This window comes from Dermacentor silvarum, chromosome 5, assembly GCF_013339745.2.
Source record: "Dermacentor silvarum isolate Dsil-2018 chromosome 5, BIME_Dsil_1.4, whole genome shotgun sequence".
NCBI lineage: Eukaryota > Metazoa > Arthropoda > Arachnida > Ixodida > Ixodidae > Dermacentor > Dermacentor silvarum.
In genome coordinates, this window is record NC_051158.1 from 127,268,170 (window position 1) to 127,285,141 (window position 16,972).

Sequence of the window (16,972 nt, forward strand, 5' to 3'; positions counted from 1 at the left end):
TTGGCCTGTTTCCTCTTGACTAATTTCACTCTCTCTCTTCAAAGTGAGAGAAATCCTAGACCTCACTAACCTATGGTCACTGTACTTTACCTTACCTAACACTTCTACATCCTGCACTATGCTTGGATTGGCAGATAGTATGAAATCTATTTCATTCCTTGTTTTTCCATTTGGGCTTTTCCAAGTCCACTTCCTGTTGCTGCACTTACTGAAGAAAGTATTCATTATTTGGAGCCTATTCCTTTCCACAAATTTTCCCAACATCTCTCCTCTAGTGTTCCTAGAATCGATGACGTAGTTGCCAATTGCTTGCTCGCCAGCCTGCTTTTACCCCACTTTTGCATTGAAATCGCCCATGACTACAGATTACTGAGTTTGCACCTTTTTCATTGCTAATTCAACATCTTCATAGAATAAGAACATAAACTTTATTGTCAAATCGATAAGATTTGAGTCCGTCATATTTTTAGTGGGTCTGGGCACCCGCCGCGACGCGGTTCCGACACCTTGTCATGAAGCGGCTTCCTCGGCTCGCTGGACGGCCCAGAGTTGTACTGTCAGGTTCGAGCTGAGCAGTGCGGTCTTCCAACGCGAGCGGAGGCTGGCGGTGGAAGAGGCGGAGGGGTCGGCACTGCTTGAATTGTTTGTTATGTCCTCACATTTCCATAACATGTGATTAAGTGTGGCAACCTCGCCACACAATGTGCATCTGTTTGTAGTGTACATGTCTGGATACATATGGCATGCATGAGTCTGGGGTTTCTGTAACAATCAGTTTGTAATTGTCTGTAGTGTACTGCTTGCGTCCTGTCTAACCTAGAGTGAGGGAATGGGTATACGCGTTTGTGTAACTGGTAGTGTGTCGTGATGTCGTGGAACCTGGTCAAACGATCCTCCCATGCCCAGATGTTTGCAGTACCCCATGGGGGCTCTTCCTCCGATGATACTCGGTGAGTCAGGCCTCGAGCAACGCGGTGAGCTGCTTCGTTGGGGGTGCTCAGTCCAGTGTGTGCCGGGATCCATAGAAACTGCCTTCGGTTATTGACGTCGGCCTCTCCCTAGTGTATAGAATGTCACTGGAGTATGCGATACACCTTTTGCGATATGCGCCCATTTGCAAAATTACCATTTGCGAATCACAGATCACGTATGTAGCCTTGGTTTGTATGAGGGCCAGTGCTATGGCCGCTTCCTCTGCCGCTTCGGCATGTGCCGTGTGCACAGTGACGCTCGTGAGGCGGTTGCCTTGGTGGCTAGTAACTGCCGCCACGAACATCTTCGTAAAACTGTTCTACTTCTTCATCATGGTGACTGGAGGTTGGGGCGACCTGCAGTTGCCCCAACGAATGAAGGTTGTACAACCTTCATTCTATACCTCCTATTCAGCTTTATTACCACGACCGCTACCCTCTCATTAATGCTGTGGAATTCATCAACGTTCCCCGCTATGTCCTTATGGACTATAGTCGGGTAAAACTTTAGAAGGCAGCGGCATTTGCGCCCTCAAAGGCGGATGCATACGAGCCTCCACCAATGGGCGCACACTAAAGACTTGCGTCATGAGCCGGACGGCCGGTGTCCCCGCCGACGGAGAGCATGGCAGCCCACGTTTCAAGCCGGAGTGAGTCGCGTCAGCGGGACTATTTCTTTAGTTGCAGAGGAAATCGGCTGCTGCGCTTCGGTCATCTGGGCGGGGCCTCTCCTGTCTTCTTAAGTTGTACCCGACTATAGAAATCCTACTCCGAATTCTCTCCTATCTGGCAGACCTCTGTAGCAGAGGACGTGGTCGTTAGTTGGCACTGTATACGCCTCACCAGTTCTTCTCACCCCTCACTAAGGCCAATAATATCCCAGGCAATACCTGATAATTCTTCAAATAGCCCTGCTAAGCTAGCCTCACTCGATAGGGTGGGCATGTTCAACTTTGCTAGGTTCAGTTTCCATTGACGGCCTGTCCGGACGCAGCGATTCTTAACACCCTCTGCCGCGTAGCAGGTCTGACCACCGCCTTGGTCAGGTGCTCCGCAGCCGCTGGGGAATGAGGGCCATGGGTAAATTGTAGGAGTCATTAGGGAGGTAGCGGCCGAATACTGCACCAGGGAGGCCAATTCTTGTTCTAGTGAGGGAGTGACATTGTTGAAGTTTAGTGGGCCTTCCTAATTTGGTTGCACCTTGACTAGTATAGCCCCGCTAGCTCTCGACAATTTTTTTTTTGCCGGTGTCAGGCGCCACTCCATGCCTGAAAATATAGTGGACTGGAGGAGGATTCGGAATTACGACTTTCAGCTTACTATACTAAAAAAACAACAACAGAACATTACACATCTAGGTATACATCACCATAATCCTATAACTTAACTGCAGGATGAGCCAACAGTTTAGTGGGCCTTCCTAATATGGTTGCACCTTGACTAGTATAGCCCCGCTAGCTCTCGACAATTTTTTTTTTTTGCCGGTGTCAGGCGCCACTCCATGCCTGAAAATATAGTGGACTGGAGGAGGATTCGGAATTACGACTTTCAGCTTACTATACTAAAAAAACAACAACAGAACATTACACATCTAGGTATACATCACCATAATCCTATAACTTAACTGCAGGATGAGCCTAAATAAATGGTCATTGAAATATCATATGCACCACAAACATCATGAATTATCTGTTCGTACTCTACATCGCATACGCACGTAATAGAGCCACTGAGAGCCTCGTTGACTTCACGGATGTACTATCAGACTCGCTCTCACTTTGCGGTGAAAACTCTTGCGTGCGACTCACACATTAAAACAAAAAAATTAATCGAAGAGAACACTACATGTCCTTGCATACAACACCAAAATCCTCCAACTTAACTGCAGAGTGACCCTAAATAATTGATAATTGAAATGTCATATGTTCGTACTCTACATCTGTAATTAACGCAAGTAATAGTGCCACTGAGAGCCTCGTTGACTTCACAGATGTACTATCGGACTCGCTCTCACTTTGCGGTCAAAACTCTTGCGTGCGACTCATGCATTAAAGAAACAAAAACAGAAAACTTGTGCAAATTACGCGTTCAAGACTACGAGAAGATTCGCGCTTATTTATCAGTACTTCCATGCACTAAATGAAACTCAAGTGCTGCCGTCTTCTAAATACACGTGCAAGAAACGCACAGCCTTAGACATACCCTTACATAATACGTCACAGAGAAAAAGAGATCTGTAGAGTACACCATTACCGAAAGCGATCTGCACAGCCCGTTTCTAAGGTGCGGTACTCTCTACGTGCGTGCGGGAACAACCATCCAGTGATTTCTAAAATCAGCTGAAGTAGACTGCAGAATAACCAGTATCTAACATGATACAGCGTTATTTTCAGAACTCGCGAAATCTGAAAAGAAAGTATTAGTTTAATGGGGAAAGTCACGCAAACTATCTACATATCTCTGCGAAAAAGAAAAATACTCTGACGCTATCTTTTCTCGAGCGTTCAGCTATCACGTTTTCCTGAAAGCAAACATCAAATTAACTCGAAAGTTTATCTGCCTCTACCATCAGTAGGGCACCCAGGATCTCTGCCAGGGGGGTTTTCACTCCCCCTGGAACCATCATTCGTTTCACACATTTTAGCACATCTTTCCCTTGGCCAGTTCTGGTTTCAAAATCTAAATGCCACGACTACTTCACGTAGAAATTTACTCGTTGCGTAACACCCACCCTCTCTCATCAAGACAACAAAGTTAGGTAAAGCATTTTCTCAATCAGACTTGAATAACCGTTCACAAGAAAGGATTTGTCGTGTCTCGCAAGAACAAGAATCTAGAAACCAGTTGCTTTAAGAATAAGTTTGGTAATGACAAGCCTGCCTGACCTAACTTGCGAAACAAGTTGTTTCTGCTTGTTCTTTCATATTCTGACTGCCACACAAACACAGCGAGTGCTCTATGAAATTTCTTGAAATTGAATCGGGAACATCTCAGGACTTGCATGAGATACCACAGCTTGCTCACTAAGAAGATTCTGCAAATTGCAGCATGTGCAAATATTGAGAGGTCACGCCCAGCCCACTTGTCAGTTTGAGCTTTCAATTCCTGCCCCTTTCCATTCCACAAATCTTTGGTGTCTCGATGAGTGCCTAATGGTACACCAAGGTAAATCCCAGGTGTGAGCGTCCACTGCATACCTTCAAAAGCACTTGGTGTTGTCTGCCACTGGCCATGCCACAAACCGACACCCTTATTCAGGTTTATATTACTACCTGTCATGTCACAAAACTCACGCATAATTTTCATAGAAGTTCGAACACTCTCCTTATCAGTGCAGAAAACAATGACATCATCAGCGTAAGCTAATAAACGCACTTCACATCCTTCTAGGCTGAAACCACGCACATCCGGACTATCAATAATTTTTTTACATAGAGCCTCTAGATATATCGCAAACAAAAGAGGTGACAGGGGGCACCCCTGACGCACAGAGGAACGCACTTCTATCCTTTCAGTTAGCTCATGGTTGATAATGAGGTTAGTTGTACAATTAATATATGCCATTTTAACTCCCTCTGTTATCAATGATCCAACACCTACATAATCAAGAATTGAAAACAGGAGATCGTGACATACTCTGTCAAATGCCTTTTCTAAATCAATTTGTAACATAGCAACTTTCCTAAAATCTGCGTCACACATTTCAAGTATACTACGAGCCACATGGATATTAGTAAATATCGACCTCCCTCTTATCCTGCAGGTCTGATGTGGCCCTACTAAATCACCAATAACCCCTTGTAGTCTCCGAGCAAATAGCTTCATTAAGATTTTATAATCTACGTTTGTCAGCGTAATTGGTCTGTAGCCTGTAATTTTGTTAAGTTTATTCGCGTCATCGCTTTTTGGTATCAAGACTGTGTACGCCCTTTTAAAGGACGGTGGCAGACGCCCTGCTTGATACGCCTCCTTAAAAGCATGCTCTAATACGATGGCTATCTGTGAGCAGAAGGCTTTGTAAAAAACTGCAGTTAAGCCGTCAGGTCCTGGCGATTTTCCAGCGTCAAGGTCTTTTATGGCCATTTCAATTTCCTTTGCTGTGATATCTACTGATAATCTTTCTGTTTCTTCGGCGTCTAATCTAAGAAGGGCAGTTAGAAAATGGCATTTCATCGGCCAAGATCTTTTCCGTTCGAGCGCAAACAAGCGCACCACGGTATTTTTCCGTTCGTTCTTCGTTCTTCTTATTTCTTCCATAAAGGTGCCTGTTGCCGCAGTTTCAGCATCCAGCAATTCCTGCAGCATTTTTTTCGGGTTATTTTCTTCTTGACGCTCTTCAAAACGCATTTCTACGGCTCGCTCTATGGCATTCATTTTTACGGCTTCTTTAAACCTCTCCCATCGCTCACCCCATTCTCTTTCATAGCTACTGTTTGCTTTAGCCATTTCTGTTCGTACACTTTTTAGATATTGTTCGTCCTTTAAGAGTTTTGCATTTAATTTCCATGTTTCCCACTTCATTCTAAGTTTTACGGTGATCTTCTTCCCTATCATGAAGGCTACTAAACAATGGTCACTAAATGCTATATTCAGCACCTTGTAATCATCACACAGCGGGGCAATTTCTTGCGAAATTGCTCTGTCTAACCTTGCATGGCTATTGCCTTGAAAATGAGTATAATGCCGATTATTACCTCCATTCGCGTAATGTGCAATGTCTTCCAACAGGGCTCTTCCTATGGCCCCCCTCAGGAACTCAACGCTCTTATCAGCCCAGTATCCATCATGCGAACGATCATCAGAGTTCAAAACGCAATTTAAATCTCCTAACACTATCAAACATCTGTCTGTTTTCATGTACTGCGATATTTCTTGAAAAAAGCTAAGCCGGTCATTTACTTTTGTTGGTGCGCACACACATATTATTCGGAATTTCTTGTTACAATATACGAAATCACAAAACACAAATTGTCCACTCCGACAACTTATCACTGTTTCTTCCACGCTTCCAGAACATGCATTCATGTGAACCATATGATTGCGTTCCGGCTGCCGGCACAATATCCACTTCCTGTTTTTGTTAATCAGGAAAATTCGACCTCAAGCCACATACTGAATTGAAATGACAATGTGAACAAAGCGCTGAAGGTACACGTTGGAACAGGTGCCGCTATTTTGTAGCGATGCCTTTAATGTCATAATGCCTTTTCGCGCTTTGTAAGTGGTCAGAGCGACGGTCGGCTCACGATATCAACGTTGATAACGCGAGTGGACCGACGCTCTGACCACTGACAAAGCGCGATAAGCGCGAAAAGGCATTATGACATTAAAGTCATCGCTACAAAATACCGGCCCAGTATACCCTCTGCCTAACGGAACGTTCCTAAAACTCAAAGTTGTTCGAAAGTACCCTCACAGAAATTAATAATGATGCATGCAACTTACTGTTGCATTCATCATCATTACTTTCAAACCATAGGCTATGGTCAAACCACGACCTCCTCTAGTTGGTCAAAAAACAAAACACGACTTGTCACGAACTCGCGCAGAAGCGTCGCTCATCAACGCTGCGAATATGTACGCTCTGACAAATTGCTATGACACCGAGTGAACTGTTACGGCGCTTATAAAGCGCCTTCGAGGAATTGTATTATAAGATATTACCTAATAAAATTACTTAACGATAGCGCTGCACACAGTGGATCAATCAGCGATCGTTGGTGGTGCACAGATCGCTGACAAAAATGCCATAGCAACCGCCCCAGTATCGCACTAAACAAAAGTAAACATTAACTGAAAAAACTTTAAACTAAGACAGTTTTCACACAAACAAACAAAATTACTTGACGAAATCGTAAAAAAAACTATTGATGTAACATTTTGGACATTATTATTTTGCTGCGGAGTTACTTTTATTGTAATGGCTGCCTCCCTTCGGCAGTGCTGTTTATTGATCTCCGGCACATGGAGAACGTAAACAATTCTTCCTCCGTGCTTCGGCATACGGGCCGTACGCCGATCAAGATCGCCAAATGGAAGATCCAAGCGGGCAGCCGGATTTCGCACGGCACCGGTATCTTGTTGTACCAGAAAACCGGCGAAAGCTGCGACGCGGACGCGCAGTTGTGCAAACTCAAGTCGGAATGCGACGGCACCGTCGACACATTGGTGGCCCAAGAAGGAGACACCCTAAACCCCGGGTACGCGCGATTGCGGTATCGTTCGTTGAGCTAGTTCCATTTGCACCTGTCTACTTTTCGCCAGTAACTTTCGATTCTTTCTCTCGCGACGTTTGCCGAACTGAAGGACACCGTTTCAAATTCTGCGATGCGCGCGCGCGCGCTTTCGTTTGAACAGCTAAGTCGCGTTGCGGAGTTCGTCTAATTAACAGCGAAAAGAATGCAGAGCTTACGATTATCGGGGAAACGGAGTGATTTTGTACTCGCGCTTCGCCTTGCTCCACCGACATGCGCGCGCGTTCGGCGTTTTTCTGTTTATTCGTAGCGGGCCGTTACCGGAGCGACAAAGTCAATTTGCGCTCGCGCTGAGTCGTTTGACTCCTGCTCGCTGTTTATGTCTCAGTTATTTGCAGATCGCGTCCTATTCATCCGGACCTTGTGCGTGTGCGGTAAATGGAAATAACGCGGGGACGCTGTGTTGAGCGCCTCTCGAAGCCGCAGTTGCCGAGTAAATATTGATTAGCTTTATCGTGTTGCAGGGATGTGTTGCTGAAGCTGGCCCTGTGTACGCATCCCGTCGTCATGAAGGACCTCTGTGCCGAATGCGGCGCCGACCTGAGAGAGTAAGTGTGCAATTGTGTTCGCCAGCTACGATGAACGTTCCTATGAATATAAACAAGTGCGCATTTGAAGACGCGGACCGTGGTAGAAGTAAGTAAACGGGGGCAGGCGCTCGATCAACATGGTAAATTTCGGTCCTTGTATTCGAATTCGCTATTGTTTATTTTCTTCAGTGCAGTGCTAATTTGCTCGATAACAAGCAAGTTATAGCGATCGTTGTTTTGGCGTTCAGGCTTGGAGAAGATGTGCCGACAGCGGCCGACGTGGCCTCCGTCAGCATGGTCCACAATGTACCTGAACTTCGTGTAACTCAGGAGGTGAGTATGATGTCAGCCTTCCCATTGACCGTGGGCTGATCACACTACACATGATCACTACACACAGCTGTCCTGAGTGAAAAATGCGAGCGAAGACTTGATACGTAGGTAGGAGGAAGTAATAAAGCTAGTTATTATTGAATATAAAGACACAAGTCAGGCTAAAGGCTCTGAAAGATGCAGATACTCATGTGACATATAGGTCGTAGTGATAGCGCAGAGGCACTGAGCTCCTTTTGTGCTGGACAGGATGAATAAATGTGATGCAACTTGAAAGCTGAAACACCGTCCACATCAACCCTCACTACCGTGTATGTAGTATTTGCAAAAACTACCTAAATATTGCGAGTTTTTTTTTAAAATGCAAATATATATACGTAAAGAAAAGGCCCTAAATATATTGCTGGAAGTGTTTGTTTCAGAAGAATGCTTGTAAAAATATATTTTGAAGTACCGTACGCAAAGTTGGCGTACTCGCAGCACTATAGGCACTCTGCAGTGGCCAGAGGGCGCTACAATGTTTTTGTTTGTCGCCCCGGCGACACAGGCTATTAAATTAGCTGCCATTCCAATTGCACATTGTCACTCTGAAACTCACTAATACTTGTGCGCTCATGCTGTTAGGCTCCATGGCCACAAGCAAAAGTGCAGATTGTTCTAACGAGTTTGCAGCGTAGTCCCTGGAAAGCGAAAGTTGAGTTTCAGTGTTGTCTGCTTTTTGCATACAATATCCTTGGGAAACAGTACTTTTGTACCGGTGGTGTCAGCCCATTTGTGTTTCCATCGCTGTAATGAAACACAATAGCGTGCAGTGTTCCTTCCTGCTGCTAGCGAAGCTGCGGCCACTGCAAACAAAACCTTCCATGAACAGCTTGAACTAGATCCTGCAGGTGAGTGACGGAAAGGCACGCCTACATGCTCTCACCAGAGAAGAATTCGAGCGCTAATGTCACTGGCTGCCCCACAGTTTCAGTTGCAGATGGCACAGGGGTCTCACGCTAACTGCACTGCTGGGTGCCTGTTGGAAACCAGTTATCACCAGAACAACAAGTGATAAACCACGAGGCAATTTGGGAAAACTGGTTAGCAATAGAACATTTGGCATTCAAAATTGGGTATATTCATTGCTATAGATTATTTTCTGGGATCATCTTTCGTGGACCACACACACAAAAAAGGAACACATGCTGTGAAGCCGAACTAACTATGTGATGTAAAGGTGAACTTGGATTTCAAGGTTTTACTTTAGACGGGCCCAGCTCGACCTCGGTAAGAAAGGTACAAACTTCAATGATGAGCTTCTCTTTCCCTAAGTAAGGAAAAGGTAGGAAAAAAAGAAATTTGAGTCAGCAGCATCACAAAGTTGGCCGCAGTGCACCCATGGAAGTGGTTATGAAGTTCCATACCTGAGCATGGGGGTTTGGTTACGATTCCCATCAGCGGTAGCCACATTCCGATAAGACTGGAAAGGAAAAAAAGACCTATCGGGGTGTAGCAGTGTTTGGGCTCACATTGGAGAACTGCCAGTGGACGAAATTTATCTCGCGACCTACACTACAACATCTCTCTAGCCTCCATGTTGCTTTAGTACGATGAAGGAATGCCAAGGGGAAATACAAGTTGAGCTGCAGTAGTAAATTGAGCCTTTACAATGTTAACAAAAAGGCCACTTTTGCTGCGAGAGGTTGCGTTGCAAGCCAGAAAAGGTGCAAGAACAACACAGGCGATGCTGCCACCATGAAGCCTCTGTGGCAGCTCACCGTGACTTCATGGGTTTTCACGGTGTCTACTGGGGGCCTGGTGAATTTTTTATTGGTATCGGTGGGCTGCTACATTGTATTATAAAAGATGTAAAGCCTGAACATGGCAAGTTTTAAAACCTTTTATTGAGCCTCAAATATGAAAAAAAAGAAAACTTTGAAATCCGTGATGTCATACTAACGTATGAGTGCTGGGGTTGCGGTGTGAACCTTACAAAATGAAACTTTGGCTGTCTCTTCGAGGAATCAACCTATTACCGCGAAACTAGTAAAGATGTAGTTTTGAAAGAACACCTTATTGGTCTAAACTGTAAAGTAAGAATTAATGTTTCCTTTTAGTGCCCCTTTTAAAAAAACCACGCGTGGCTAAAATGAATCCTGAGCCGTCAGCTCTGGTATCTCTCTTATCTACCATGTGGCTTTCGAATGTTAAGTGCCATCATTGTTATGGTCTCAACACAAATTATAGTTTTCTGTGCATGCTTTGAAAGAAACAAAAGAGACTGATCAAATGGTCCCATGAAGAATCTGGGGATAAGGCAAGGTGCGCACGACAGCAATAGCTCTCCACCATCTAGCCAGCCACACTTTCTTCAGTGTTCCAGGAAACCCGACACACTCAGCACAACACATGCGATCTTCCCTGCACTTCTCATTATGGTGCCATGCACGTGCCCGAGGCTGTGTGCTCGTTTGATTCGTTTGATCGCTTTTAGAGTGTTAGCTTTTCTTAGCTTGTTCCCCAGTTTCGTGTTGTCGCCGTTGTCTGCAGACCTCCCCCACTCTCCTCTCTCATTGGTGGAATCGCGCCCGATGGCGCGTGTTCTGGTGGACAATGGCTGGTGTCCTGGTTGATAATAAAGGCACCAACAGCCAATATTTATCGTACTATTAAAAAATTTTTTTCATACGACGTAAAGTTATTTTTTTCTGTGTTTGGATCTTATAGTGGTGATGCACAACATTTTCTGTAAAACCTTTGTTTCTTGTGTTTTTCTTCGACTTTCATTTCCGTTTAGCTTATCATTTCTACGCTTAAATTTGAAACTACAAATAATTTTTCTTATACTTTCCTTGGATTCAGTATCAGTTGGCTTTGTGGGATTGTGCCTAACAAAGCTCGGGCCCCTCGTTTCCTCTGCTTCGTTTTCTATCACAATTTTTCTAACGGCAGTTGCAATCATTTTAATAAAGTTGTGTGTGGGAAACAGGGACAAGTGAGTGTGATACCGATCCTAAGCTGTCATTGGTGGGAAGTTGCAGCATATGCTTGTATTACTATGTATTGAGGCAGAGCTAGCACCCATTTACGGCAAAAATAATTGATGGCATTTTGTATTTCATATGGAGACCACCGAACTCTGGCTACTCACTCGCAAACACGCATGTGTACAAAAGCACTCATTTATGCTGCTATGCAAATAGAGATGCCACGGCTCACCAAGGTTCTGTCGTTCTACTCGTTGCGGCGAAGGCAGTGACACTTGTTAGCGTAAGCCTTTTCAGGTCGTAATACGCATAGAATAAAGCGCAAAATTTCTATTTAATGCAAACACTGCCATATTAAACAATACATGTGGTGCGCTTAATAACATCCAACTTAGGTACAATAATCTGCGATTACATGGTTACATTCATCTCTGCACCAAGGTCTCACCCCGAAGTGGTGCAGCATACCGTTTTTCCGACTTTCTGTGCCTGTTGACAATTATAAACCTTAGTTGAACCTTCAATAGCATGCTCAATTCTATCATTTTATAAATCATGGTCATTTCCTTTCCATCCAAACCTTGTGACACATTCTGGACAGTTGTTGGTCTCCTTAAAAAAGGAAACGGCATAGGGCAGGATATGTAATGCCTAAGTCAGATAAATGGTGGTCTCAAGTGGAATGGTGAGAGTAAAGAGAAGAAAGAATAGATAACAAAGATAGAAAAGTAAGAAAGTGCGGTGTTCATGTTTTTTCAGCGCCACAAAAGCATGCAAGAATGTGCAGATTGGTAAACGCTGGGACAAAAGCTACAAGCACTAAGAATGTGCTTAAATGTGCTTGTTTATTTCATAAATATGTTCATACCCGCACTTCATTTTTGCCTCCGGAATCGTCTCCTCGATCTTCATGGCGCTTACATAATTATCTCTGCTTTAACCACATATATGGTAAAACTCAATCATTCAATTCATCTGCATTACCTAAAGCAATTAAGCTCTGGAATGATCTTCCTGACAACGTAGTCTCTTTTGCTCACCCTGGAGAGTTCAAAAAACACCTCTGCCAGCATTTATCGCTTTAGTATTGCCCTAATTGCGGTTTTCTGCTGTACTACATTTTTCAGTTGCTTTAAATGTTTTATTTTGTACTACTGGTCTCACTTGTACTTGGTTATTCGTTCTTGCCATTTTCGCATTTGCTTTGTTTTTTAATCTCCGTGTTAATAGAGTATTTTTACGCCCTTTTTGAATCAACTTTGTGTTTATTTTCTGTATTTGCCTTGTACAGCGTCTCTTGTACCGTTACTATGGTTTATTATTTTGCACTGTATTTCTATTGATATGCCCCCCTCACCCAATGCTCTTTGGGACCTGTGAGGAATAAATAAATAAAGCCTGCCACTCGCTTTGTTAACTGCAATGTGGGGGTGGTCTACAAAATTGAACTTTCTTCTGGAAGATGCCGTATAGGCCAGACAGGCAGGTGCCTGAATGATCAGCTTAGGTAGCACCGGACCGCTATAAGCGCTCTAGCAGGCGCTGCTGGCCACTTGGCTGACTACTGCCGAAGACGTAATTGCTCCCCATGTTTTCACAATACGCATGTGCTCAGACGGTTTGCCAGGCAGTTATGAAAATTTTTTGGCCATTATGCATTTGAAACGCTGCTAATGAACGCGCAAGCACACCGTGTCTGGCACTCACTGATAAAGAAGTGTTGTACAGCCGCGTCCACGTCTGTGTAGAGCGTGCGAGTAGACGGCCTTGCTCTGCGGGGCGACACCGTGCGGCAGTGGCGGGATCTGACGCACTGTGCCCAGGAGCATGCGTGGCCTAATATACATGCAGACCTGCATTGCACGAGTGGCAACGTTGAAAAGGGCCGTTGTTTAACTGAATATGCACGCTTCCTCGTGGTGCTTTCGTATCTCCATGCCAAAAGATTAAGCGTTTTAGCTGATAACACGCGCCCGACTTTCACAACAAAATATGAGCGCTTTCTGGCCGTTCCGATTAGGCGGTGATACGAAAAAATGATAACGCCAACAACGGCGTAAAGAGAAAACCGAGGCGTTAATTTTTTGATGCCGTCTTCTGCAGCCCTTGGCGCTTATAGATAATGCGTTATTTTGTATTTTGGCTCAACAATAATTATTACAGGACGTGTGATCAGCCATTGCCGAAGAAGAGAAGCTTCAGCCTACGGAGAGCGTTTCCACGAGGGTCCTTGTGGTTGAAACTTTGCCTCCTTCCTGAGGTTTCCCTTGTTAGGCCGCTGCGGACTACTTAGAATCCCCGTCTTTCTGTGGCTGCATTATGCTCAAAACTGCATTATGCTCAATACCATAGCCATTAGAGCAGCAAGGATTGCTTCGTTGGATCAGTTTGATATTTCTGTGTCTAATATAGACAGAGCGCATGCGATGTTGCCATTTCATTGGCCGATGACATTATCTGGGATGGGTGAAGACATAGTTTTCCATATCAGGTGCCGTGACGGAATCGCACGCATTATCACTCAAGTGCGCAATTCCCTTGCCATCGCGCGTAGTAAGACGGCGCCCTCGGGTAATGCGCACAACCGGCAAACCACGTGCGCTTACCAACATAATTTCTGGTTTGCAGCGTGCGCCGATCTGCATATCTGTTAGGCCGCGCATGCTCTTTGGCACACCTCTTCAGGCTCCGAAACTGCCACAAGACGTCGCCCCGCAGAGCAAGGCCGGCTGCTCGCCGCTCTACACAGACGTGGTCGCGGCTGTACCTTGAGAATAACCTTGTCAGTGCTTTGTAATGGTTCGTGGTGGGCGCTTATTGGCTTCATTGCGCATTTGGTTTTCTCCTTGTGGCACATTCGTTTATGCATTCGTCTGCACATTTATTTGAGCATACGGTGGCCTGTTTGCATGATTATCTGATTAAGATTTGTCAGTTTTGAAATCTAGTGCTCTGTCCTGTCCCACCTTTTTTTTTTTCGTTAGCCTTGTTCGCACTAGTAACTATGTCACAGCAGTTGCATCAACATCAGCTAGCCCAACTCTCTTCGTTAATAGAAGGTTCAGTGGCACACAATGGGCAAGTTTCCCTCCATTCTCGGAACACTCAGTCGGCTCTTTTCACATTGCCGCTGTTGTTCGTCGTCAACTGACCAATCGACAGCTCTTCAGCCTGGTGACATCACGATGCGCGAAATAGGCACTGGAAAGGCCAGGAGAAGAGCATGAGTTGCTTTTTGAATTTGTGGCGTCACCGTGGCGCGTAGCACTGCCGCATTTGCCAAAGTTGATCGTCAGAGCGTTCTGTACGCGATGCGCATGTTTATTTGAAATGTGTAATAAAAAATGTTAGAGGTTGTTTCGGGGCCCTTTAATGCTGAGTAATGTGCTTAAACGCTACTTCATGACTTTTATTTGCTAAGGCGCATTAATCTTTTTCAGCAAGCTCGCCAGCTGGGCAAAGCCGATGAAGAGAGGCTGCGCAGCTTACGCAAGCTGGTCCTTCTGGTGGATCTCGACCAGACGCTCATCCACACCACAAGCAATTACGTGCCACCAGACGTGAAGGTACCTTGTCCTTTGGCAGCGTGAACCCTTAATTGGGTGAAGGTCGGCCTTTATTGGAATGCATTCCAGCTGCGTTACAGTCGACTTCCGTTAATTTGACCCTGACAGGACCGACGAAATTGGTCGAGTTATCCTGCAGGTCGAATGACAAAAGTCATTAAAAAATAACACAATAACACTCAGCGGATTGATTTGGCAGTGTTTGCCCTGATTCCAAAATGCCCCCTAGATGAATGCGCACCCACTTTTTATGGGGTCAAAGTGGAAAAATAACGTAGAAATGTAATTAGAGCTGCTAAACAAAGCAGAAATCATAGGTGCACCTGATATTTTAGCAAGAAAAACACCTTCCCCCCCAATTCTGGCAATAAGGAAAAGGCGAAACCAGTAAGCTTTACTTTCACAAAATGGAAATTTATTTACCTTATGTCCATTGTCATCACTCTTGCACAGCACTTTAACAAGTCTTCCTTTGTACTGTCTGCAATGTGTTTGATAGTCTGCATTTATCAAATGACTCCACAACAATCGCAAACAGGATTGTGGCCCACTTGCAGACTAACCACTAGTTCGTCCTGCAATGTATAAATGTCTCAGGATTGCCTAGAACATGTTACTTAACTTGTTGCCACTAACTTGACATGTAAAATAACTTATTGTTTGAATGTGTTTCTATAATTAGACTGAAAGCGGCATGTCGTTTCACATGCAATTTTGCTTCAACTTGGGTTTACCCATTTCAAACAACACTGGGGTTAGAAGCAATTATGCCTCAAGGCCGACTGCAACGAAAGTTCACTTTCGCTAAATTTGTTTTAAATGAGCAATGTATACTACTGACCCAATGTCAGCAAAGCCGCAGAACTGGCAATTGTATAGATTTCTTTTTCTGTTAGCAGCCTTTAAACAGCACCTAAGCAGATGATGTGTGCACCTGTTGGTGTCGCTTTGACGTATATCTCAGCAGGTTGCGTCCAAGGTTTTTCGGCCATTTTCATTGCGCTGTGGGTGCCGTGCATTTGGGCTAGCTTGCGTCACCCCGCCTGGAGAATCGTACGCCATTCGGAGCACGCGGTAGTTCTGAGTGTCTCGACGGTGAGAGAGCTCGTAGCGGCACCCCGCGACGTCCACGGTATCTTTGCTACGCAGCAGCATGGCCTCCGAGATTCTCGAAGGTCATGCTGGGAGCAGTGCACAAGGTCATGTGCGACTTTTGGCGAGTGGTAATTACGGTGTTATTTCTTTACAGATTGAATACTTAATAGTTATTTGTATTACCTTTCTGTGATGCTTCTATTCGTATTTCAAGCAACAAATTTTGAATGGAGGCTCTGCTATCCTCTCTCTCTATATATATACATATACAGTCAACTCTCATTACAACGGACCCAGATAATCTGACAAAAGTTCGTTTTATCCAAAGTCCGCAATATCTGAAACACCTCACTTTCGAAACTTTTGTCGCGATGTCTAACAACATTATTGCAAAGACTGAGGGACGAAGGGTCCAAAGTAAAAAACAAAAAAAAGTCGCAGTTTTGCCTAAAAGGCGAAGCATCGATTGCGGTAGCAAATTAGTAGACAGCTATACGAAGTAAGGATAGTAGTTTTATCTGCCGTATAAAGTTGTAAACATTCACTTACTAACTAAATTAACAAGCGCAGTGTTGCGCGCACAGGTAAACCTGAATACATCTCGCTCGATCACTGCGGAAAGTTGCTGTCAAAATGCTGGAGTGAGGAAGCATGGCAGCAGCAGCGAGTGAATTGACCTTTGTGCTGTCTCTCCTTTCAATGCGAACTAAACGTCGAAAGCACAGTGCATACGAAGCTACCGGCACTGAGCGCAGTTTGTCCTTTCAAGATATGATCGCTTCCAAGAAACGGCACTAGTGTGGCCGTGCCGTAAGCAGCAGCTGCCGGAGTAGAACCCCTCTACCGTGCCTACCCCCCCCCCCCACCCCACCCCCGTGCCTTTCATCCGAAAGAAACGGTGTGCTACCGCCCCACCTTCCTCCCTTGCACGTGTGTGACATTGAGCTGCGATTGTCGGCTGACCCTCGCAATTCTGTTGTCAGCGCGTGTTCACACGGCAAAAGTACGCTTTATACGCCTGATTTTGAAAAATATTGCCGCTAATTTTGTCCGCTGTAGCCAATAGTCCATTGTAGCGCGATCCATTTAAAAGCGAACTTCGTCGCAATAATAAAATAGGTAGAGCAAACTAAGGTTGAAATATGGTCTATTATATCCGAAAGTCTGTTGTACGTGGGTCCGTTGTAACGGGCGTAGACTATATATTATTTTAAACTAGGCTTTCTCGCATGGTCTGAAATTTCGTTGCAACTG

At 44.8% G+C, this 16,972-nt stretch overlaps 1 protein-coding gene across 1 annotated transcript in view; it reads left to right on the forward strand.

Annotated features, from left to right (window-relative positions):
* Positions 1–6,883: 6,883 nt before the first annotated feature.
* Positions 6,884–16,972, forward strand: part of LOC119453754 (RNA polymerase II subunit A C-terminal domain phosphatase) — a 99,706-nt gene continuing 89,617 nt past the window's right edge. The window contains exons 1-4 of the mRNA XM_037715812.2: positions 6,884–7,171; positions 7,690–7,773; positions 8,004–8,088; positions 14,498–14,623. Coding sequence (XP_037571740.1) covers positions 6,936–7,171; positions 7,690–7,773; positions 8,004–8,088; positions 14,498–14,623 — 531 coding nt within the window. The 5' untranslated portion in view covers positions 6,884–6,935. The remainder of the gene's footprint in view (positions 7,172–7,689; positions 7,774–8,003; positions 8,089–14,497; positions 14,624–16,972) is intronic.